Source organism: Aethalodelphis obliquidens, unplaced genomic scaffold (assembly GCF_003676395.1).
Source record: "Aethalodelphis obliquidens isolate GAN/ISIS:26980383/991018 unplaced genomic scaffold, ASM367639v1 scaffold46, whole genome shotgun sequence".
NCBI lineage: Eukaryota > Metazoa > Chordata > Mammalia > Artiodactyla > Delphinidae > Aethalodelphis > Aethalodelphis obliquidens.
Genome location: NW_020837990.1, coordinates 1312397 through 1330229, shown reverse-complemented (window position 1 = coordinate 1330229; position 17833 = coordinate 1312397). Strand labels below are relative to the sequence as shown.

Genomic DNA, 17833 nt, shown 5'->3' with positions numbered 1-17833 from the left:
TCCTGTCCTGGGCACTGTGACGTGCATTCAAGGAAGGAAGAAATTTAGACCCTAACATTCTGCGAAGCTTGTAGTCTGACTGAAAAGCCAAGACACACACCCATTTGAAAATAACCGATCGTGTACCTGTACCTTAGAGCCAGTTCTTCTGGTTATACGGAGCAGAAATTCACTCACGTTCAAATAAAATAGGAGTTTGGTGAAAGGCTGCGAGAGGTCTCTGGGGAATCGGGAAGATCTGAGTACCCACACCTTGAAAAGGGACGAAGCTTTCTCCAGACAGACCTTTACAGAGAGGTGCCCACCTTCAATCCAGGGAAGAGTTGCTGGGTGGGGGTGACGTGGCCGTGGACACACACACGTCGGACCAGGGTTGGGGGTGAGGTCCCTTCTTCCTCCTGAGGGCAGAGCAGGGAGCCTTGAACGTGGGGAGCGTAAACTGGGAGCATCTAGTAACCGATGAAAGTGCACCTTCAGGAGAGGCAGAGCAGCGTGACTGTGCAGCAGCAGAAGGTGATGCTGCAGGGACGGGACAGCAGAGGTGCCCACGACGGGGACAGAGTGCTGGGGACAGAGCAGGAGCTGGCGAGGTCCCGGGGAGGGTGGAGAGGCAGGGGCCAGGCCAGGAGCTGATGAAGCCCTTAAAGGTGGAAGCCGCGAAGCCCGAGAGCCTGCCCGGGGCTAAAAGTCTCTGGAGAAGGAGAGAAGGGCCCTGGGGCCGGCAGGCTGCCCGCCATCCGGAGCCCTCCTGGGATGAGGCCGAGTGGCATCATGAGCGAGCTTTGGGATTGGAGTCAGAGCCCTTCTTGTTAATCTTTGGTCCGCTTACAAATTCTAAGACTCAGTTTTCTCTTCTATGAAAGGAGGGTAAATCCACTAGCTTCACCTACCTCAGGGGGTGGCCAGGGAGGTCAGGTGATGTGGATGTGAAGGGGCTTTTTTAACTTGTTAAGGGGAGCACCCATGTGAAGCTGCTTCGGCCTTAAACCTGAAGTTTCCTTTTCTCAGCAGAGGAAGGTCCGCCTAGCAAACGGCTGATCTTGTCTGTGGCTTGTTTCTCAGGGTCTCCACAGAGCTGCGCTATCGAAAACAGCCCTGGGGACTGGTGAAAACGTTCATCGAGAAGAACTTCTGGAGTGGGCTGGAGGACTACTTCCGCCACTTGGGTGAGCACCGTCCCTGGTGCTGGGTGAACCGTTCCGCTGTCACCGTTCAGGGCCTGAGAGTCACGGGGCACGGGGAGAGACGGGGGCAGTGAGCGGGCCTCACGGGGTCCCTGAGTCTGCCCCAGAAACGGATGCAAAGTTCAGCATGTGTGTGAACGTATGCACGTTGAAGAGGCTCTGACTGTGACCTTCATGAGATCGTCGTCATGAAGGGATCCGTGACCCCCCCCCCCAAAATGAGCCTGAGATCCGGGCTCACTGGTGGTGATGCTGTTACGAGAAGGAAGTAGCCCGAGAAGGCGTCCACTGGGAAACGTGACGTGCCCCAGATTGCATACGTGAGGGGGCACGTTGGGAGCCTTTGTCTCTACGCACTGTTGAACGACCCAGAGAGGGTTTTGGGCTGGGCTGGGTCCCAGGAGTATTTTCTAGGGCTCACAGGCATCCCTGAGGGATCCCCGCCCTCCCAGGCAACATCCCAGAGTACAATAGGGGAAAATGGTCCCCTTAGAGAAGGTTCGGCTAGGAGTAGACAGCTGCTTTTGGAGGCCAGTGTGCTGGGTTGGAGGTAGGGGCGGATGTCCTCTGATGTGGCCTTTTGACCCTGACAGAGAGCGAGCTGACCAAAACGGAGAGCACCTACCTGGCTGAGCTGCACAGACAGTCTCCCAAGGAGAAGGCCAGTAAGGCCCCGTCGGTGCGGAGGAGGAAGCGTCCCCATGCCCACCTGCGGGTGCCCCACCTGGAAGAGGTTATGAGCCCCGTGACCACACCCACCGATGAAGATGTGGGCCACAGGATCAAGCACGTGGCAGGTGTGCGCGGGTGGGGTCCGGGGAGGCGCGGCTCAGGGCTGTGGGCGGGAGCTGCGTGCCTACGCCGGGCACACAGGCGTGCTCCTTTTGCAGCCTGGCGTGGACTGTGTACAATTGGCTCGTGACTCGTTACATCTGAGGCTCCAGATGCTCTGCCATTTCCCTTTGCCCTTAAGCTCCTCAGCCCTTGCTGAACCCCCCTGTGTGCTCCTCAGCCCTTGCTGAACCCCCCTGTGTGCTCTGCTGAACAGAAGTTGCCTTTGGGTTTCTGCCTCCATGTTCCCTGAGCTCCACGGCTCCCTGCATGCCTCGGCTCAGGCCTGCAGCTTCCGAGCTCTTGGGACATGCTCCAGGGAGAAGCCGAAGCTCAGGGTTACCGCATGACACAAAGGTCAGGGAGTGCGAGGCAGCCCCCTCCTTGGCCGCCTGCCAGGCAGTGGGGCTCCCTCGTCCCATCCAGCCATTCACAACCTCCTGTCTTTGCTCAGTCGCGGAAACATGCAGCAAGGGATTTTCAGGCTGTGCTCTGCACTTCCCCGGATGTTCATCAGATTTGGGTGGGGCAGGGCAGGGGAAGGAGGAGGGTGCCAGCCTTCCTTGTCCCTCCCCTGGCTTCAGCCAGGGCGCTCCCACGTTGTTCGTGAGTTTTACATACAGGACTCCTGGCTAACTTTGCATTCGAATAAACTGATCCTCAGTGGATTACGTGACTCACTCAACGTCCCGTGGCCAGTTATGAATGAAGCCAGAGCTGAAAGCTGTCTCTGGTCCCAGCCCAGTGCTGTTTCCCTTCCACGGCTGCAGGTCGCTTTGTCCTGCACCTGCATGTCCTAGCTACAGAGGTCAGGTGACCTTCTCATTTGTTCGGTCACCTTCCTGTCCCCCTTGCCGTCCAGGAGCTTCCCTTCCCTGAGGGCCGGGTCCACATCTCGCATCGTTGCCACGACAGCGTCACGGGCGGTTCTGTGCGTGACCAGCATCACGTCGGTCGTTGGTGGGCTGGCGGACCACGTGGTGATGACCTCTTTCCTTCTCCCCACAGGTTCCACGCAGACACGGCACATCCCCGAGGACAGCCCCAATGGTTTCCACCTGCAGAGTGTGTCCAAGCTACTGCTGGTTATCAGCTGTGTGTAAGGGACTCCGGCTCTCCTCCCCCGCCCTGCCCCGGCCGCCTTCCTTTCTCGCCTGCCACCTCCTCCCCGTCTGTCTTCCTCAGGCATCCGAACACCCTCGCTGCTGCCCTGGTTTTTGCCTTCTCCTCTAGTCCCTCTCCAGATCGGTTGCTCTATCTGTCCTTCCTTGCCTCTTTGCTGCTTTTTCTCTGTTTTACTCAGCACTTACTGTATGCTAGGCCTTCAGGATTCAGAAGAAAATGCTGCATGCAGCCTCCATGCCCTTCAGGAGCTCAGTTTCAAGTGGGTCAGACAGACAGGAGATTGACAGTTGCTACACTGTTGAATAAATGCTAACATAGAGATGCCACAGAGCATTTTAGGAGCCCATTCATTTGTTTGTGACAGACGTTCTGGGTGTCTGCTCTGTGCCAGGCGTCGGGACTGTGCACTTACGGGGCCCACCCTTTGGCAGGGTGGCCGGACACAATCGATGACTAGAGTCCAGGAAAAGTGTATGCTTATTTTAATATAAGCCATGTATAATCACTGCCATAATGCTGTAAAGCTGTGGGCTCAGCAACTTGCACAGCAAGATGCTGGGCCAGGGAGCAAGTTCGTTGAGAAACATGAGGGTGTAAGATGGGAAGACAGCTTTGTGTGTGAGCCCAGAGCCTGCTCAGGACTTTGGTAAACCTTGAGTAGGAGCAGCTTGGACAGCTAAGTACAGACAGCTCCTCCGCTTGGCCGGGCCCACTGCCTGGCTGCCCAGCCCTTCCTGCCTGGGCTGTGCTGTGAGACGTGGCGGCACAGCTTGGGGGGTGCTCAGGAGCTGCCCAGACGCTGGCTCCACCAGGTGTGCACCAGGCGTTAGACTGTGCGTAGCTCTGTCCTGCTTCTGTGACTCCCACCCCACCCCCAGCCCTTCATGCCTTCACTAAAGTATTGTTCAGGATTGCAGAAGCAGGGGCACAGCTCTGCCCACAGGAATCTGGGAAGGAAGCCCTGGACTGACATGGTTGGATTTACACTTAAAAAAAAAAAAAATATCACTCAGATGGCAGTATGGGGCATGGGCTAGACAAGAACGGACTGGAGGCAGTGGGGGCCAACAGGAGTAAACGGCAGTGATCTCGGCGGGAGGGGCTGTCACACTGAGATGAGGGCCTCCTGGGGCTGAGAGGGCCCAGAAGGTGAAGGCTCCTTACACCTGGTTACGTAGCGAAGGAAGAGGCCTTCCTGATCTGCGTGCCTGTAGATGGTTGTGTCATGGACAGAAACCTGGAACTTAGAGGAAAGTTGTCACAGAAGATGCCGTCAGTTCCCGATGTCTCTGAGCTGCCATAGATTGTTCAGGCGGATGTGACAGATAGATATTTCTTGATGTGGACCTGGAGCTTAGGAGGGAAGTTCAGGCTGCAGTTACAGATTTAATTGTCGGTAGCGTTAGAGCCATGGTGGGAATGAGAGTGATCATCGGAGGAGAGTATGGAGCGTGAGAAAGGAAATGGGCTGAGGACAGACCTGGGGACCACGCAGGGAGAGGGGCCTTTGAGGGTCACGAGGGGGGCTCTTTTGCTAACCTTACCTGAATATGTCACATAAAAGTAGATGCAAAAGTCTTCTGACTATGGCATAAGAAGCCAACATATTTTTACACGATTAAACACAAGGACAGCCGTAAAGCCAGCAGAATTCCCGTTTAGCAGCATCGTTTTAATGTGATTCATCCATTGTTAAAACTAAATCTCTGATGTTGGTTTTGGTCAACAGAGAACTCTAACCTTGGGTTAGTTCTGTTTAAGCTCTCTCTGTGTTTTGTCATTATTTAGTAGAGAAGGCCAGGGGCCTGAGTAAATTTTATAGCATATTAACAAACGTTGGCGCTTTGTTCGTTTAGGATCATTGGGCCTCGTCGTTCAACCCTAGAAGGTCCAGGCGTTGGGTCTGCTCCCAGCCTGTGAGTGGAACCTTCTGGTACAGTGCAGGTTGCCCTGCGTCTTAGAGGCCCCGGCTGCCATAAGCCTGCCCTGTGGTGACCCCAGCCTCCCACCTCTTCTCTGTTTAGACCACCCCCAAGTCTTCACTCGGGAAGCAGGCAGGGGTGTCCCTTGACCTCCACTGAGCACAGACAGGACTGTAAACACAAACCCAAACGCAAGTACTAAGACTGTGTGCGGCACACTCTGAGGAAGTGGCATTCAGGTGGTCCAGGCGTCCTGATGCAATTAAAGGTGGTATCATTGAAATTCAATACAACCTTAAGAAGTTCTGGTGGAAAATTCAGGAGAGCCCCGAGAACACAGCTGAGTAGCCCCAGGGATTTGCAGCTGCTGCTCTAAGGAATGCCGCCTTCCATAGTGCTGGAAGCCCAGGTGAGAAACACAGTAACACACACCACACACACCACACACCACACACCACATGCAGCACACACTTTGGAAGGTCAGAGGCTTAGTATAGGTTTTCTTTCTTTGTTGGTCTTTTTTCCATCTATTTGTTTTATCTTCCCATTTTCGTCATTCTTTTTCCTGTGTGTCTGTACTTCCTCCTTTAATGAAAATAACTGCTCCTTGTGGAGGGCTTCACATACATTCCTTCCATGCACATAACAACCTCAGCAGGGTAGGTATTATTGTCCTGTCGAAGGAACTGGCTTTCAGTGAAGCTAGGAAACTTGATGGAAAGTTGAGATGTTTCAGCAGTGAGCCAGGCTTTGTGCCCAGATCTGCGTGTCTGCGTCCTCTCTTTCCCAGAGCTTTCATCTCTCCATCCCATGAACCTCTGTTATAAAATGATCTTTAGGACACTGAGGCCAAGAGAAGAGAATTCCCACAGGCCTCAGTGACTCTTCATCATTCCCCACTGGGTCCCCCGGCCCCTGGTTTTCCTGCCACCTCCCTGATTCTGAGCACTTCCAGCCCATCCCTGAGAAGCCTCGACTGGTCCTCGTGCCCCGTGCAGGGCTGTGGCAGGTGCACGGAGGAGACGGCAGCTCTCGGGCAGTTGTGCTAACATCTGGGAGGCGTATCAGGGGCAGAGCTGGGAATCCCACTGGAATTCCTCCCCCGGTTTGGGTTTGTAGGAGGAAACTTGTCTCGACTGATCACCCTTGAAGTGCTAAGAGTCTGTGTACAGTTGCTCCCCGCGCCCCCCTTCCTTCCTGCTAGATGTCCCCATCCTGCTGTGTCTCTGCTCCTGCCATTTCTTTGTCGTGGACGCTCACTTTCTCTCTGCCTCGGGTTGAGCGGGCTTCCCCTTCCCCAAACGAGCCTGTTTCTAACCTCTGCCTCCTCCCTGTTTTTCTTCCTTGCTCGCACTGGGATCTGTTTCAGGTGCTGACTCTGTGATTGCTTCTTTTACCCCATCATCTCTTTTCCTCTCCATCTTACCTCGCTTCCCCCAGCACCCAGGTTCCGGGTGACTTGTATGTCTCTCCCTTCTGTTGCGTTCACCCCACACGCCTCTCCACGGCCCTTTCCTGGCCCCTCCAGATGACACTGCTTCTCTCTCTCTCTCTCTTCCCCCCCCCCCACGCCCCCCGCCTCCGCTGCATCCCTCTGGCTCACTTAACCACTCCCTGTGACGCGTCGGGTGACCCAGTGGTCAAGGACAGCGGCCCCTGGGCGGGGGAGTGCCCGGCTCTGAGAGGGAAGGGCTCCCCCAGACGCCGGCTCATGGCTCTCGCTTCCCCCCTTGTCGTCTTCTTAGTCTGGTGCTGCTGGTCGTCCTCAACATGATGCTCTTCTACAAACTCTGGATGTTGGAATATACCACCCAGACCCTCACTGCCTGGCAGGGTCTGAGGCTCCAGGACAGGTAATCCTGGCCCCTCCCCCTTGCTCCCACCTTCACCCCAGCCAGTACTGTGTCCCGGCTCCTGCTTCCCAGTCTCCTTGGGACGGCCCTGCTGCCCTTGGCCGGGGGATAACCCTCTGGGATGAGTGCCTAGGCAGGCTCTGAAAACTGTCCCTGTAGTTTCAGTCTGCTTCTGATTTGGGGCACAGGGGAACCAGGGCACTGAGCAAAGGACAGAGAGCTCTGATGTGGCTCTCTGTCCTTTAGGGGTCTGGGCGCATAGGACAGTCGACGGGCCATAACTCCAGCTGCTGGGGTACCCCTTCTTCTACCCCACAGGTTACCCCAGTCTCAGACAGAGTGGGCCCAGCTCTTAGAGTCCCAGCAAAAGTACCACGATACCGAGCTCCAAAAATGGAGGGAGATCATCAAGTCCTCAGTGATGCTTCTTGACCAGGTGAGATGCCCCCTCCGTCCCTCCTTGCCCTGGTCTCACGGAGATGGGACTCCTGCCCTGTGCTCTGAGGAGAGCGCCATCTCCATCATCGTCCACCAGATGCCCTCCTCCCATTCGTTCTTCCCCCAGGCCATCCATTGTTCTAATTTTAAAGCCAACCCTGAGTGAGCTGTGGGAGACACCCGTGTATTCCCCAAAATTATGTCAGTGAAATAACACACTGGATTTGCAGTAGGAAAACTGTAGGTTAGATGGGAGGAGAGCTAATTTTTCTTCTTGGTAACCCATAGCCATCTGACAGGCCTTGAAAGAGATAACCCCCTTTTCGCAGAGATTGATATTCCCAGAGGGCGTGTCTTTCTAACTCCTTTTGACGTGTGCTCCCCTCCCCCACCTCCTGCCCTCAACACATGCACACGACACCCAACGCCCAGGCCGTGGCCCCTCCCCAGGGGCTGTGCTGAGAGTCTGGGACGATGGCTGGTACTGTGTCTCCTTTTCATAACGTCTTCTTCCTGGTACGGTTTTCTTTCTGAAAAACTAGATGCGTCTTTTTAAGAAAGTCGTTCTGGGGCAAAATCAATAGTTAGCTTCATTTTATCAGACTGAGGTGGAATCCTAATCTTGCCACTGACTAGTTTTGTGACCTCAAGCAAGGGATTTAGTATTAGGGACCTTCGGTTCCTTCATTTATAAAATTGGAATTATAACCATTGCTTCGTGAAATTGCTGTTGCATTTGGTCCGATGGCCCACGGGAGGCGCTCGTTAATATTCAACTTTACTTCCCCTTCATGGTTTGGTTTCTTAGCTCTAAGTTAAGGAGGGAGAATTTTAATGCAGCTATCATGATCCAGTTTAATGGGTTTAGAGTGTCATGCATAACATTGGAGCCACGTTTAAGGAGGGCTTTTTTTTTTTAACCAAAGGAGGGCAGACAACACAGCAAGGAGCTTGGAAGCTCTGGCCCATCAGGAAGGCTTGAGAGAAGTACAGATGTGCTCAGGAGCAGGGAAGACGCGTGGGTGAGCAGCACAGGACAGTCTTCAGACGTTGGGGTCTGACATCTAGAAGAAGGGTTAGGCTGCTGTGAACCTCCGGGGGACTGAACTAGGGCCACAAGTTATAGGGAGTCGGATTTTTGAGTCATCAACGAAAGGCACACTCCTCATGGGTAGAGCAGTCCAGCAATGGAACGGGCTACTCTGAAGGACTGAAAGTGCTCAGAGGGCGATGTGATGATGTGGGGTGAGGGACTTATGAATTAAAGGCGGGGGGCAGTTGGACTGGATGACCAGGTCCCCTTCCAGCTGTGGAATTCTATTCAGGGTGGGTCTCCTTCAGAAGGAGCTTGGGGCAGGCAGACCTGTAGCCTCGTAGACTCGACTCTACAAGCATTAAGATCGGTGTCTCGTTCCGTTCCCTTGATTTTGTTTTTCGTTTTTCTTTTCCCCCTTTCTTGGGGGTTGGGGGTGCGGGGGTGTGCCACACTGCGTGGCTTGTGGGATCTTAGTTCCCCGACCAGGGAGTGAACCCAGGTCCTGCCACTGAAAGCGCCGTAGTCCTAACCACTGGACCGCCAGGGAATTCCCATCGTTCTGTCCCCTTTAAAAGAACGTTAATGGGCCCCTCATCCCTCCTGATATCGAAGAACTAAAGAGAAGAAAGTAACAGATTAGGCCGAGAGATCAGAGGTTCTCAAAACCCGTAACTGTTTACCTGTGAAATGTTAACCGTCCTGTGTTAACAAGGCAGCTTACCTAGAACCAGGGTAGGATTCTACCGCTGGAATTGTCCCATGTAAACTCCATCCCGTGATGTGGGATGTATATATTTCTTAAAGAAGGTTAAGAAATTCAGTTAAGATTCAGTTAATTCAATGACATGGGTACAGCTAGGAGCCTACTCAGTTTTCTGCTTGGCACCTGGGGTGTACAAGGTAAGGATAAGACAGTGCAGTCCCAACACAGCTGAAACAAAGCCATTAAAGATGACTGCAGCGCAGAACCCAATGAGGGGTCCATGAAAGGCCAGGAGAGAGAGAGATGGCTGTGAGCCAGAGAAAGTTTGGAGTTGTTCTGGGCCTTGATAGTAGCTGGGTGAGGTTGAATGGGCAAGAGAGGAGTCTGAGCTGGGGGAACAGTGTGGCAAAGGTACCAGGAGAGGAGGACAGTGTATTCAGGATCACAGGGAAACCAAGCCGAGTGAGTAGACCGATCAGTGGCGTCGGATGCGGGTCCTGATGGCAACGGAACGTTCGAGAGAATTCTTAATTTCGTGAAACAAGGACCACAAGTCATTGAGACACAGCACCCCTTACCCCAGGGCTCGATCGGCCGTCCCCCTTCAGCCTGAGACTGTGTCCCTTGAGAGCGACCCTTGTTTCGGGAGCCTGCTGCCTTTAGCTGCCCGGCCTGGCGGGGGGACCTGCCAGACGTGGGTGTGGTGGGCGCTGCTGAATGGAGGAGCCACTGAGGGCACAAACCCGGGCTGGGGCGGGCTTCCCTGTCTTACAGATGAAGGACTCACTCATCAATCTTCAGAACGGCATCAGGGCCCGTGACTACACATCAGAAAGTGAAGAGAAGAGGAACCGCTATCACTGACAAGGCAGGAGCGGGGGCAGCTGCAGGAGGCCTGTGCAATACATGTACATAGACCATATAAATATATATGTATAAATAGAGAGAGAATATAAATATATATATTATATACAGATTTTAAAAAGAGACGATGCCTATGTACCAGGGAGAAGGAGCGGGCCTGCCCCCTGTGCTGGCCGGCGGAGGGGCCAGGAGGGCAGGGACCCCCTCTCAGCACCCACCTCCCCTGAGCCTCTTCCTCTCCGTCCTCTCGTCCCCGCCCTTTCCCTCGCTGGCCGTTCTTGGCTCTGAGAAGGGAGACGTGGAGCCAGAGTTATGCCTGTGAAGACCCTGGGGTCGTGAAAAGAAGTCTCAAGGGGGCATCGCTTAAGGTGCTTCACTCCCTAATCCCCTTTTGATTTGTTTCCAAAATAAACGAGAATCTTTTCTTCCCCACCCAGCACTTCCCCAAGTGTTCTCTCGGGAACAAGGAAGCATCAGAAGCAGGGCGCAAGCTAAACTCTACCATACGAGGCCGCCCCCTGTATGCGGGCCGTGCACCGCGAGTCAGGTGCAGAGGACGGCGGGACAGCTGGGGAGGCTGCTCCGGAGGGTTTGGGCTTCGTAGCCACAGGCTCCTGAGAGCCTGTGTTCTGAAGGGCATTCTCCTCCATCAGCCCCTGTACCTTCCTCTACCCTGCGTGGGGTGTGGACCCAATAAGGGCTGGGGATTTCTTACTTCCCCCCCCCTCCCCCCCTTCTCTCTGGTCTTTTCCCAGGCTGGATCTGGGTGAAGTGTCACTTTTTAGTGCCTAAAGCCCTATTTTTCCTCTGTGCCCTAAGAGCACATTGTTTATTCGTCAGGGTGGGAGCATTTTTGATCTTGTTAAACCTCTTTAGCGATTGTAAGCAAGTCAGGTCTGTGGCTCTAACCCCTTCCCTTAGAGCTGTCATTTGATTTCTAGGATGAATCAGGGTGTGTTCTAGGGCCTCCAGGGTTTGAGAGAGTGAATGCACTAGCCGTGTAAGAATTGTAGGGTCTAACCGCAGAACTACTATGGGTCGCGAGCACCTATATCCAAGCACTCTGGCGGCCAGCCTCATTTCCTCTCAGTGAGGAACCAGCTTAGTCAAGGGAGACAACCGTCTGAGACACTTTGCACATGAAAGAAGACCTAAGCCTTGGAGGGAATGGATTTGGCAAAGGTGCGTAGGTTTGGGCAGGAAAAAGCCAGATGGAGTCTACCCCACAGAGGGCCATTCCAAACCCTGTTTCTGAGAGTTGGGAGTGGAAGTTCTGGCAGAGGGAGTAACCAGCGCCTTCTCTAGTCTCTGGCCCCAGAGAGGTATGAGACCACTAAGGGGTAGAAAGAAGACCATGGGTTAGGAAAGTGGGTCATGTAGGGCCTTTGGGGCTGGCTCAGAACTGATGGCCCATCTGGGCAGGCTTACCATCCTTCACACACTTAACTACTGTCTCTCCCTGTGATGACCCAAGGAATCCTGCCAGCCCCAGGCAGAGCTTGTAGAGATTCTTGACCAGGAAAGGATTATACCAACTTGGCAAGGAGAGCTCTTCCAGGTCGCTTGTTCTAGTGGACCCCTTGGTGGAAGGGGCAGAGGAAAGAAAGGTAGATCTGATCACTGATCTAGCCCAAAAGAAGAGCATGTTGTATTCTCTTGGACTGGCCTGAGCATCCCACTTTAGCGATTAAAGAAAGTTTTTGACTCTTCAGTCTGTCTGAGAAGAGGGCCTCATTATTGCCCTAAGGGCAGGATGAGAAGACAGAAAGAGACACACCCAGGCCACCCCCCCCAGGGGGAGTAGGATGCGATGGATTATTCCATCATGGTCATCTAGAATGTTGATATCCCTTCTTTAGAAAAGGAGACATGAGCAAATGGAGTTGCATGTAATCCGTGTGAAGTGTGCATATGCCCACGGGCCAGTGGCTCAAGATCATATCTGTCCCTGTCCCTGTCTAGGACTTTGAATGGGAGACCCTGGTGAGGGTCAGGGTTCATGGGCCGTGAGCCAAAGAAGGAGAAACAGTGCAGGCTGCTAGGAATTTTCTGGTTGGAGTAGCCAGAAGTCAAAATTATTCCCCGAAACTTTTGAAAGCAAAGGACAAGTGATAAATTCTCTAATGTATTCCATACATATTTATTTATTTAAATTATTCAATTATTAAAGGTACCATATTGGGACCTTTGGGGTGACTTTAAAAGGACTCTTTGCTGGGAGTAAGCTGGTATAGTGGGCCTGGCTACGCGGCATTGTTCGGCTTTTGCTTCACCTCTCGGGCCCCTCTCAGGAAGGAGTAGGTGACAGGGAGGGATGTCCAAGGAACCCTCTTGATTTCTGGGGTTTTGAACCCGGGAGGCAGTGTGTGCACGTGGGGAGCATCTCTTGGCCTCATTTCTAAGGATCAAGGATCGTTTGTGGGAGCTTTCTAGTCTAGTAATTTTTTGATTTTCAAACCAGGAGAAAACCAACAGCTGTGTTCACTCCCAAACAAAAGCTTTTCCCCTTTATTCAGGAACCTGTCAAAGAGAAGGGGCCTCTGCCCTGGCAGCTCAGTCTGGGAGTGAAGCACGTAAATGACATTGTGACTCGTGGCTGGCAGCCCTGGCTTGTAAGCGGGCATTAAAACCACCATGTCTTATGTTATTTCTTCCAGCCAGGGCATTTTTTTGTTTTGTTTTCTTTGTTGTTGTTTGGCTTTTTTCACGTAAGAACTCAGTCATATAGGAGTCTTTCTGCGAGGACTCATGTGGTGAGACACTCGAGAGCTTGCACTCAGTTTCAAAGATTTTGCCGTTTCTAGACAGGTGAGAACAGCAGCGGGTCTGCACTCTACTCCTGCTGACTGGGGGGGAATTGATAGGACTGGTGTTGGAGAGGCCAGTCATGTCTGTAACTCTCTTCTTTCCCCCATCCCACTCCCTGGGACAAAGGGATAACATTCCAGGACAGCAAGGTCAGCAACTTAGAGCTCTCTGGAAGGGCAGCGAGCTGAGGGGTTCAGGGGACCTGGGCCTGAGTCCTGGCTCTGCTGTTGGGCAGGTCACACACCCCCACACACATAGCCCCAGTCTCTGAGCCTCTGGAGCCTCATATGTAACAGGAGGGGCTTGAGCTAGACTGTCCCTAAGGTGGATTCTAGCTTTGACATGATCTTGGAGGCTGGGTCAGAGACTGGCGAGGCTGGGCTTTCTCAAACTTGGAAGGTGCCCTGCCAGGAGAGGACAAGCCTTCTGGACTAGAGCCTCCCTGCAGTTTAGATGAGTCGTAGGGCAGGGTCTGGGTTCCCAGGAAATCCAGGGTAGTTAAATCTTCTTTGCGCGCTAGGAGGGGCAGGGAGGTCCAGTGAGAGGCGGGTGGGGCAGGGAGAGGGAGAAAGATGAAGCTTGCTGTATTGCTCGGTGTTAACCTAGGAGGGTGTTTCTTCCTTTGTTGGCCTAGTCTTGCTTTGTAAGCGTCCTTTTGGACCTTCTCTCAGCTGGGAAGAGGAGGCTGGTGGCAAGGACACTGGCTTGGATTAAGCCCACCTTCCGTCCCTGGGCTGGGAAGCCTTCCGTCCGTCTGTCCATCCTCCCTCCTCCTTGCTAGAGCAAACGGTGGAGAGAAGTCCTTCCTGCTTCTACCACCTCTCTTTTGTCTCCAGCTTTGTTGGGGTTTGGATTAAGTGTGAAGCTTTGGCTAAAATCCTTGGGTTGCCTTAGAGCGCTGACACTGAGAACTTGGGATTACAAGGAAGGGGGAGGACCAAGAAAGCGCAAGAGGAATGCTTTGATAGAAGTGGATTCTCTCCATTGCCCTGTCTGTGACCCAAGCTTGACCACGTCCATACGTTTGCAGGCAGCACGTCTAGGGTGAAATCTTGGAGGAAGGATTAGGGAGAGAATCTTTCTGGACTGTGTGGTCTCAGAAGTATCCTTTCTGCGCCATACCATGCTGTGTCTTTAGCTCTTCAGGGCAGCCAAGGCCAGCCCTTCCTCCCTAGGGGCCCCCGGGAGAAATAGCGCTCTCCTCTCTTCCCCCAGGTGGTAGGGCACCCCCTGACTCCACCTGCCCACTCCAGTAGGAAGCTTGAGGACCTCTCTTCCTGACTCTCTCCTCCTCCGTCCTTCGTCTCTAGGCTGTGGGACAATCATCCCATCCACCACTTAACACCCCCGACCCTCATCCCCCAGCTTCCAGCAGGCTGGCCCCACTCCCCTCCACCTCTAGGTTTTCTTCCAGAAGATGCATTTTTGGGTCCGAGAGGAGCACTTTCTGGAAGGCCACCTTTTAGCGGCCCTGCTTGCCTGACGTGCAGCAGGAACTTGCCCACGGCGCAGAGAGCTGCCCCCGCCTCCCCACCTCTCTGCCCGCCTTGTTACCTCACTCCTGCTCCAGCCGTGGCTGCGATGGACCCAGCCAGCTCCCTGTTTTGGCGTTCCGGGGGAAGCTCAGGGGTCTGGGCCATCGTTTCCTGTTGCGACTTGAGGTCCTCAGCAGGCCTGGAAGCCTGGACTGGAGCCTTGGCTGCTGGCGAGAAGCACTTTGCCTGCCAAGAGGAGTTGATGCCAGACGATGTACCCGACATGTGAAGGCATTAAAGAACATTGTCACCTCTGCCCCTTGGCCCTCCTTGCTTCTCTCAACACGATGAGACACTGCAGAAGCAAAAAATGGTGGCCTCTGCTCCAGGCAAGACAGCTGGCTGTGTCTGGGGAGTTGGCCCTGGGCTTGGGTGCCACGCACTGAGATGGCAGAGTAAAAGCAAGCATTTTTGCCAGCGACAGTGTGTGGCTCCCCGCATTTCTCTGTCCTGCACTCTAGGGCCAGACCACTCTCTGCATGGACCAGATCATCTTCCCAAACCCATGGTGCTTTGCCCCCGACTCAACCTAGACTCCAAGGTGGGGAGGGATGGGTCCGAGGCCATTGCGGCCCCTGGAGAATCCTGACATGGGGGTGGGGGTGGGGTGAGGCAGAGGGAGCATCCCCAACCCCTGCCCTGGGCCATTATGGGAAAGAACACAGGTTGATTGCAGTTGAGTTGTCTGGCCATCTGTATTTGGAGCTATAACTGTACTTTGCCTGGCGCTGTGCGCAAGGTCTAAAAGCTTAACTGCTAGTACCTAGAGACAAACGAGGCTTCCGGTCAAATCGTCATGTAAAGTAGCTAGAGCCATGGAAGTACAGTATGAATTAAAAGCAAAAAAGTCTTGAACTACATGTAATAAACGGTGTGTGTTCATTGCCTGATTCGTTAGTCCTCGTGGCCCCAGATGTCTTTGGTCTTCCCAGGTGTGATCACAGCAAGCCCTGAAGGCATGTGTTCACAGGCACACACGCAGACACACGTGCACAGCCAGCCAGCCAGGACCTCCTTCCCAGGGGAGGGCGGCAGCCTGATGAAGTGGAACGGATGAGAGGTTTGGGAATCAGCTCTGAGTCCAGATCGCAGCATCACTATTTACCAGCTGTGTCCTTGGGCCCCGACCGTTACTGCCAGCCTCAGTTTATTTTAGAGATAACATAAAATATATGTGTGTGTGTCTGTGTTTCTTAGTATAGTGGCTAGTACTATATGAAGATAATTTTATATCATTATTAATCATTGTGAATGATTTTATATCATTATTAATCATTATCGATCAGTAGTATTGTTATTCTAGGAGTGTATGGTAGACTGAATCCCAGTGACAATTTCTTGTGTAACTTTTCCCTTTTGGGGCCTTGGCGCTTCTGGGAAGACACACACTGGGGGACAGCGTTGTTTTATTTCCTTAATGTTAGCCAACCTGGTAAGGGAGTGGGGTCCCTCCCTTCACTAGGTCTTCCTTGCTGGGAGCCCCTCACCAACTTTTTGATGTCATTCAGGTGAGAACACTCTGGCTCTTGGATTCCTTTGTATTTGGGTAGGGAAGGAAAGAAGGGAGACAGTATGTTTAATTCTAGACTATTAAATGTATTTTTCATTTTCTGGGCATATATCCAGTGATTGTGAGTTCAGGAATTGATGTGGGCTGGGGAGGTAGGTAGAAGCCATAGTATGTGTAGCAGACACACACCGTGGAGCAAAACCAGAGCAAGCAGTGTTTAGAGACGCTTTATTGACATGAACAGGGAGTTTACTGAAAAACACCACATACAGGCATTAGGCTGTTGAGAGCTTGAGTGGTCAGGAACAACATTTCTAAAGTTCAGAAAAAGATTGGCTGTGGAAAATCAAGAAAAAGCCACACGAAGGTGACAACATGGTGACGAGTTCCATGGCTGTACGAATTTGCTGATTGTGTTTGGTGCCTCACAAACCTACAAGCGCTCGTCCTTCAGTGCCTCCCTCCCTGTCACTCTGCCCAAAAAAGAGGAATACCAGCTTTGAGGCTTCGCTGGCCTACGATAGGGGTTGAGTCTGAGCTACAGCTCAGACTCGCTTCAAATGTGCATCTACTGGGTCCTACTACAGCCTCAAGTAAGGGGAGGGGTGCCAAACATGGGTCGTCTGCCATGGTAGAGTTTTAGAGACTAGGAAAGGCTTGGATGATGATATTTTTAAAACCTAAGGGCGCAGGGCACACTCGGTCTAGACTGGTGCCTGACGCAGAGAGGGTGCCGAAATGCAGAATGAATGGGTGATCGGAGTAATGACACCAAGTACTACACAGATACATTTGCCGTGACTGGGAGGACTCACTGGGTTGGGGGCTTTTCATTTACAAAGGGATGGGAGAGGAAGGTGTTTTTTGTTTTAGTTTTCCATTTCCACTTGGGAAGGAGAGCCAAGATATATTCTGAAATGGGTCTAGCTCCTTGCTGCTGCTTCCTGCCAAGATGCAGTTACACGGCCTTTTCTCTCTGATTTATGTCAGGTGGGTTCACGGATTCTGAGATGGGTATGTTTTCCTTTTTGATCCCGTAGTTCTGGGGGGAAAAAAGGAGCTACTCTCTCTTCTCTTAACCATTCATAGCTCTATACATATTTTCAGCACATTCCTGCTCTGAAAAATTCCTTTCCTACTAACATTTCTAGTTTGGCATCTAAGGAGAAACCAGAAACTCAAGAGAGTCAGAAATCCGGGCGTGTGGGTGTTTGGGGGTGGTGACTCTAAAGGACAGTGCTTTTAGATGGACTGAAAATAAAGGCTGGTGTTGGGACAGGTGCTGACCGTCAAGGTATTTCCACACGAGAGTTGGGGCTGCGATGCAAGGCTGAGCTGACGGCAAAGGTCCGTTGGGCGAGGTGCTCACAGGGCCAGCAGAGTTGAGCAATGAAGGTCATGGCTGTTAAGCCCAAGGGGAGGGAAAACCAGACCCAGCCGAGCTGGCCTTGAGGGAATTGTATTATTAAGCATCAGTCAGGGGGAATATCCAGCACCAAGACAACAGGTGGGGTTCCTAGAGTGATGATAGCCCTTGAGAACGTTTCTAAGCCCTTTAATAGAACAGCATACCAGATAGAGCTTCCAGAGCAGTGCACGTTTATCTGGGTCCTTTGTAGGAATATGCGGGGGAAGAGGGAGGGAGTGAGGATTTGAAGTAGGCTGGTGATCACAGTACCTTGTGGATTTATAGTCATGATCAAGTCTCCCAGGAAGGAGTTTAATTGCAATTCAGGAGAAATAATGAGGTACAAACCAACGAGAAAGGGGAAACGAACATGAGATTAAGACTCTGAAAGCACAGTTTTAGCATGGACCAAGAAGCAGAGTGGTAGAGGAGCAGTGGAGTGGGGTTAGGGGTGAGCGAAGATGTTTAACATCTCAGGACAAGCAAGAGAGGCAAAGATTAGATGGAAGTAAAAAAAAAAAAAGAAAAGAAAAATGAGAGGAAAGGAAGCAGCTATGGTCTCAGTGGAAAGAGAGCTGGGCTAGGGCTCAGAAGACCTGAATTCCAGCTCTCTGTT

General features: G+C 52.6%; 1 protein-coding gene across 3 annotated transcripts in view; it reads left to right on the top strand.

Annotated features, from left to right (window-relative positions):
- The window catches only part of GRAMD1B (GRAM domain containing 1B), a 177071-nt gene extending 161888 nt beyond the window's left edge, over window positions 1-15183 (top strand). For 2 of the 3 annotated variants that reach the window (XM_027081980.1, XM_027081979.1), the window contains 6 exons: window positions 1063-1166; window positions 1778-1981; window positions 3024-3114; window positions 6808-6915; window positions 7234-7351; window positions 9867-15183. In XM_027081980.1, the coding sequence (XP_026937781.1) occupies window positions 1063-1166; window positions 1778-1981; window positions 3024-3114; window positions 6808-6915; window positions 7234-7351; window positions 9867-9956 (715 nt within the window). In that variant the 3' untranslated portion in view covers window positions 9957-15183. Of the gene's footprint in view, window positions 1-1062; window positions 1167-1777; window positions 1982-3023; window positions 3115-6807; window positions 6916-7233; window positions 7352-9866 lie in introns of those variants that run through there. The other variant, XR_003427784.1, reaches the window with a different exon arrangement.
- Window positions 15184-17833: the final 2650 nt, after the last annotated feature.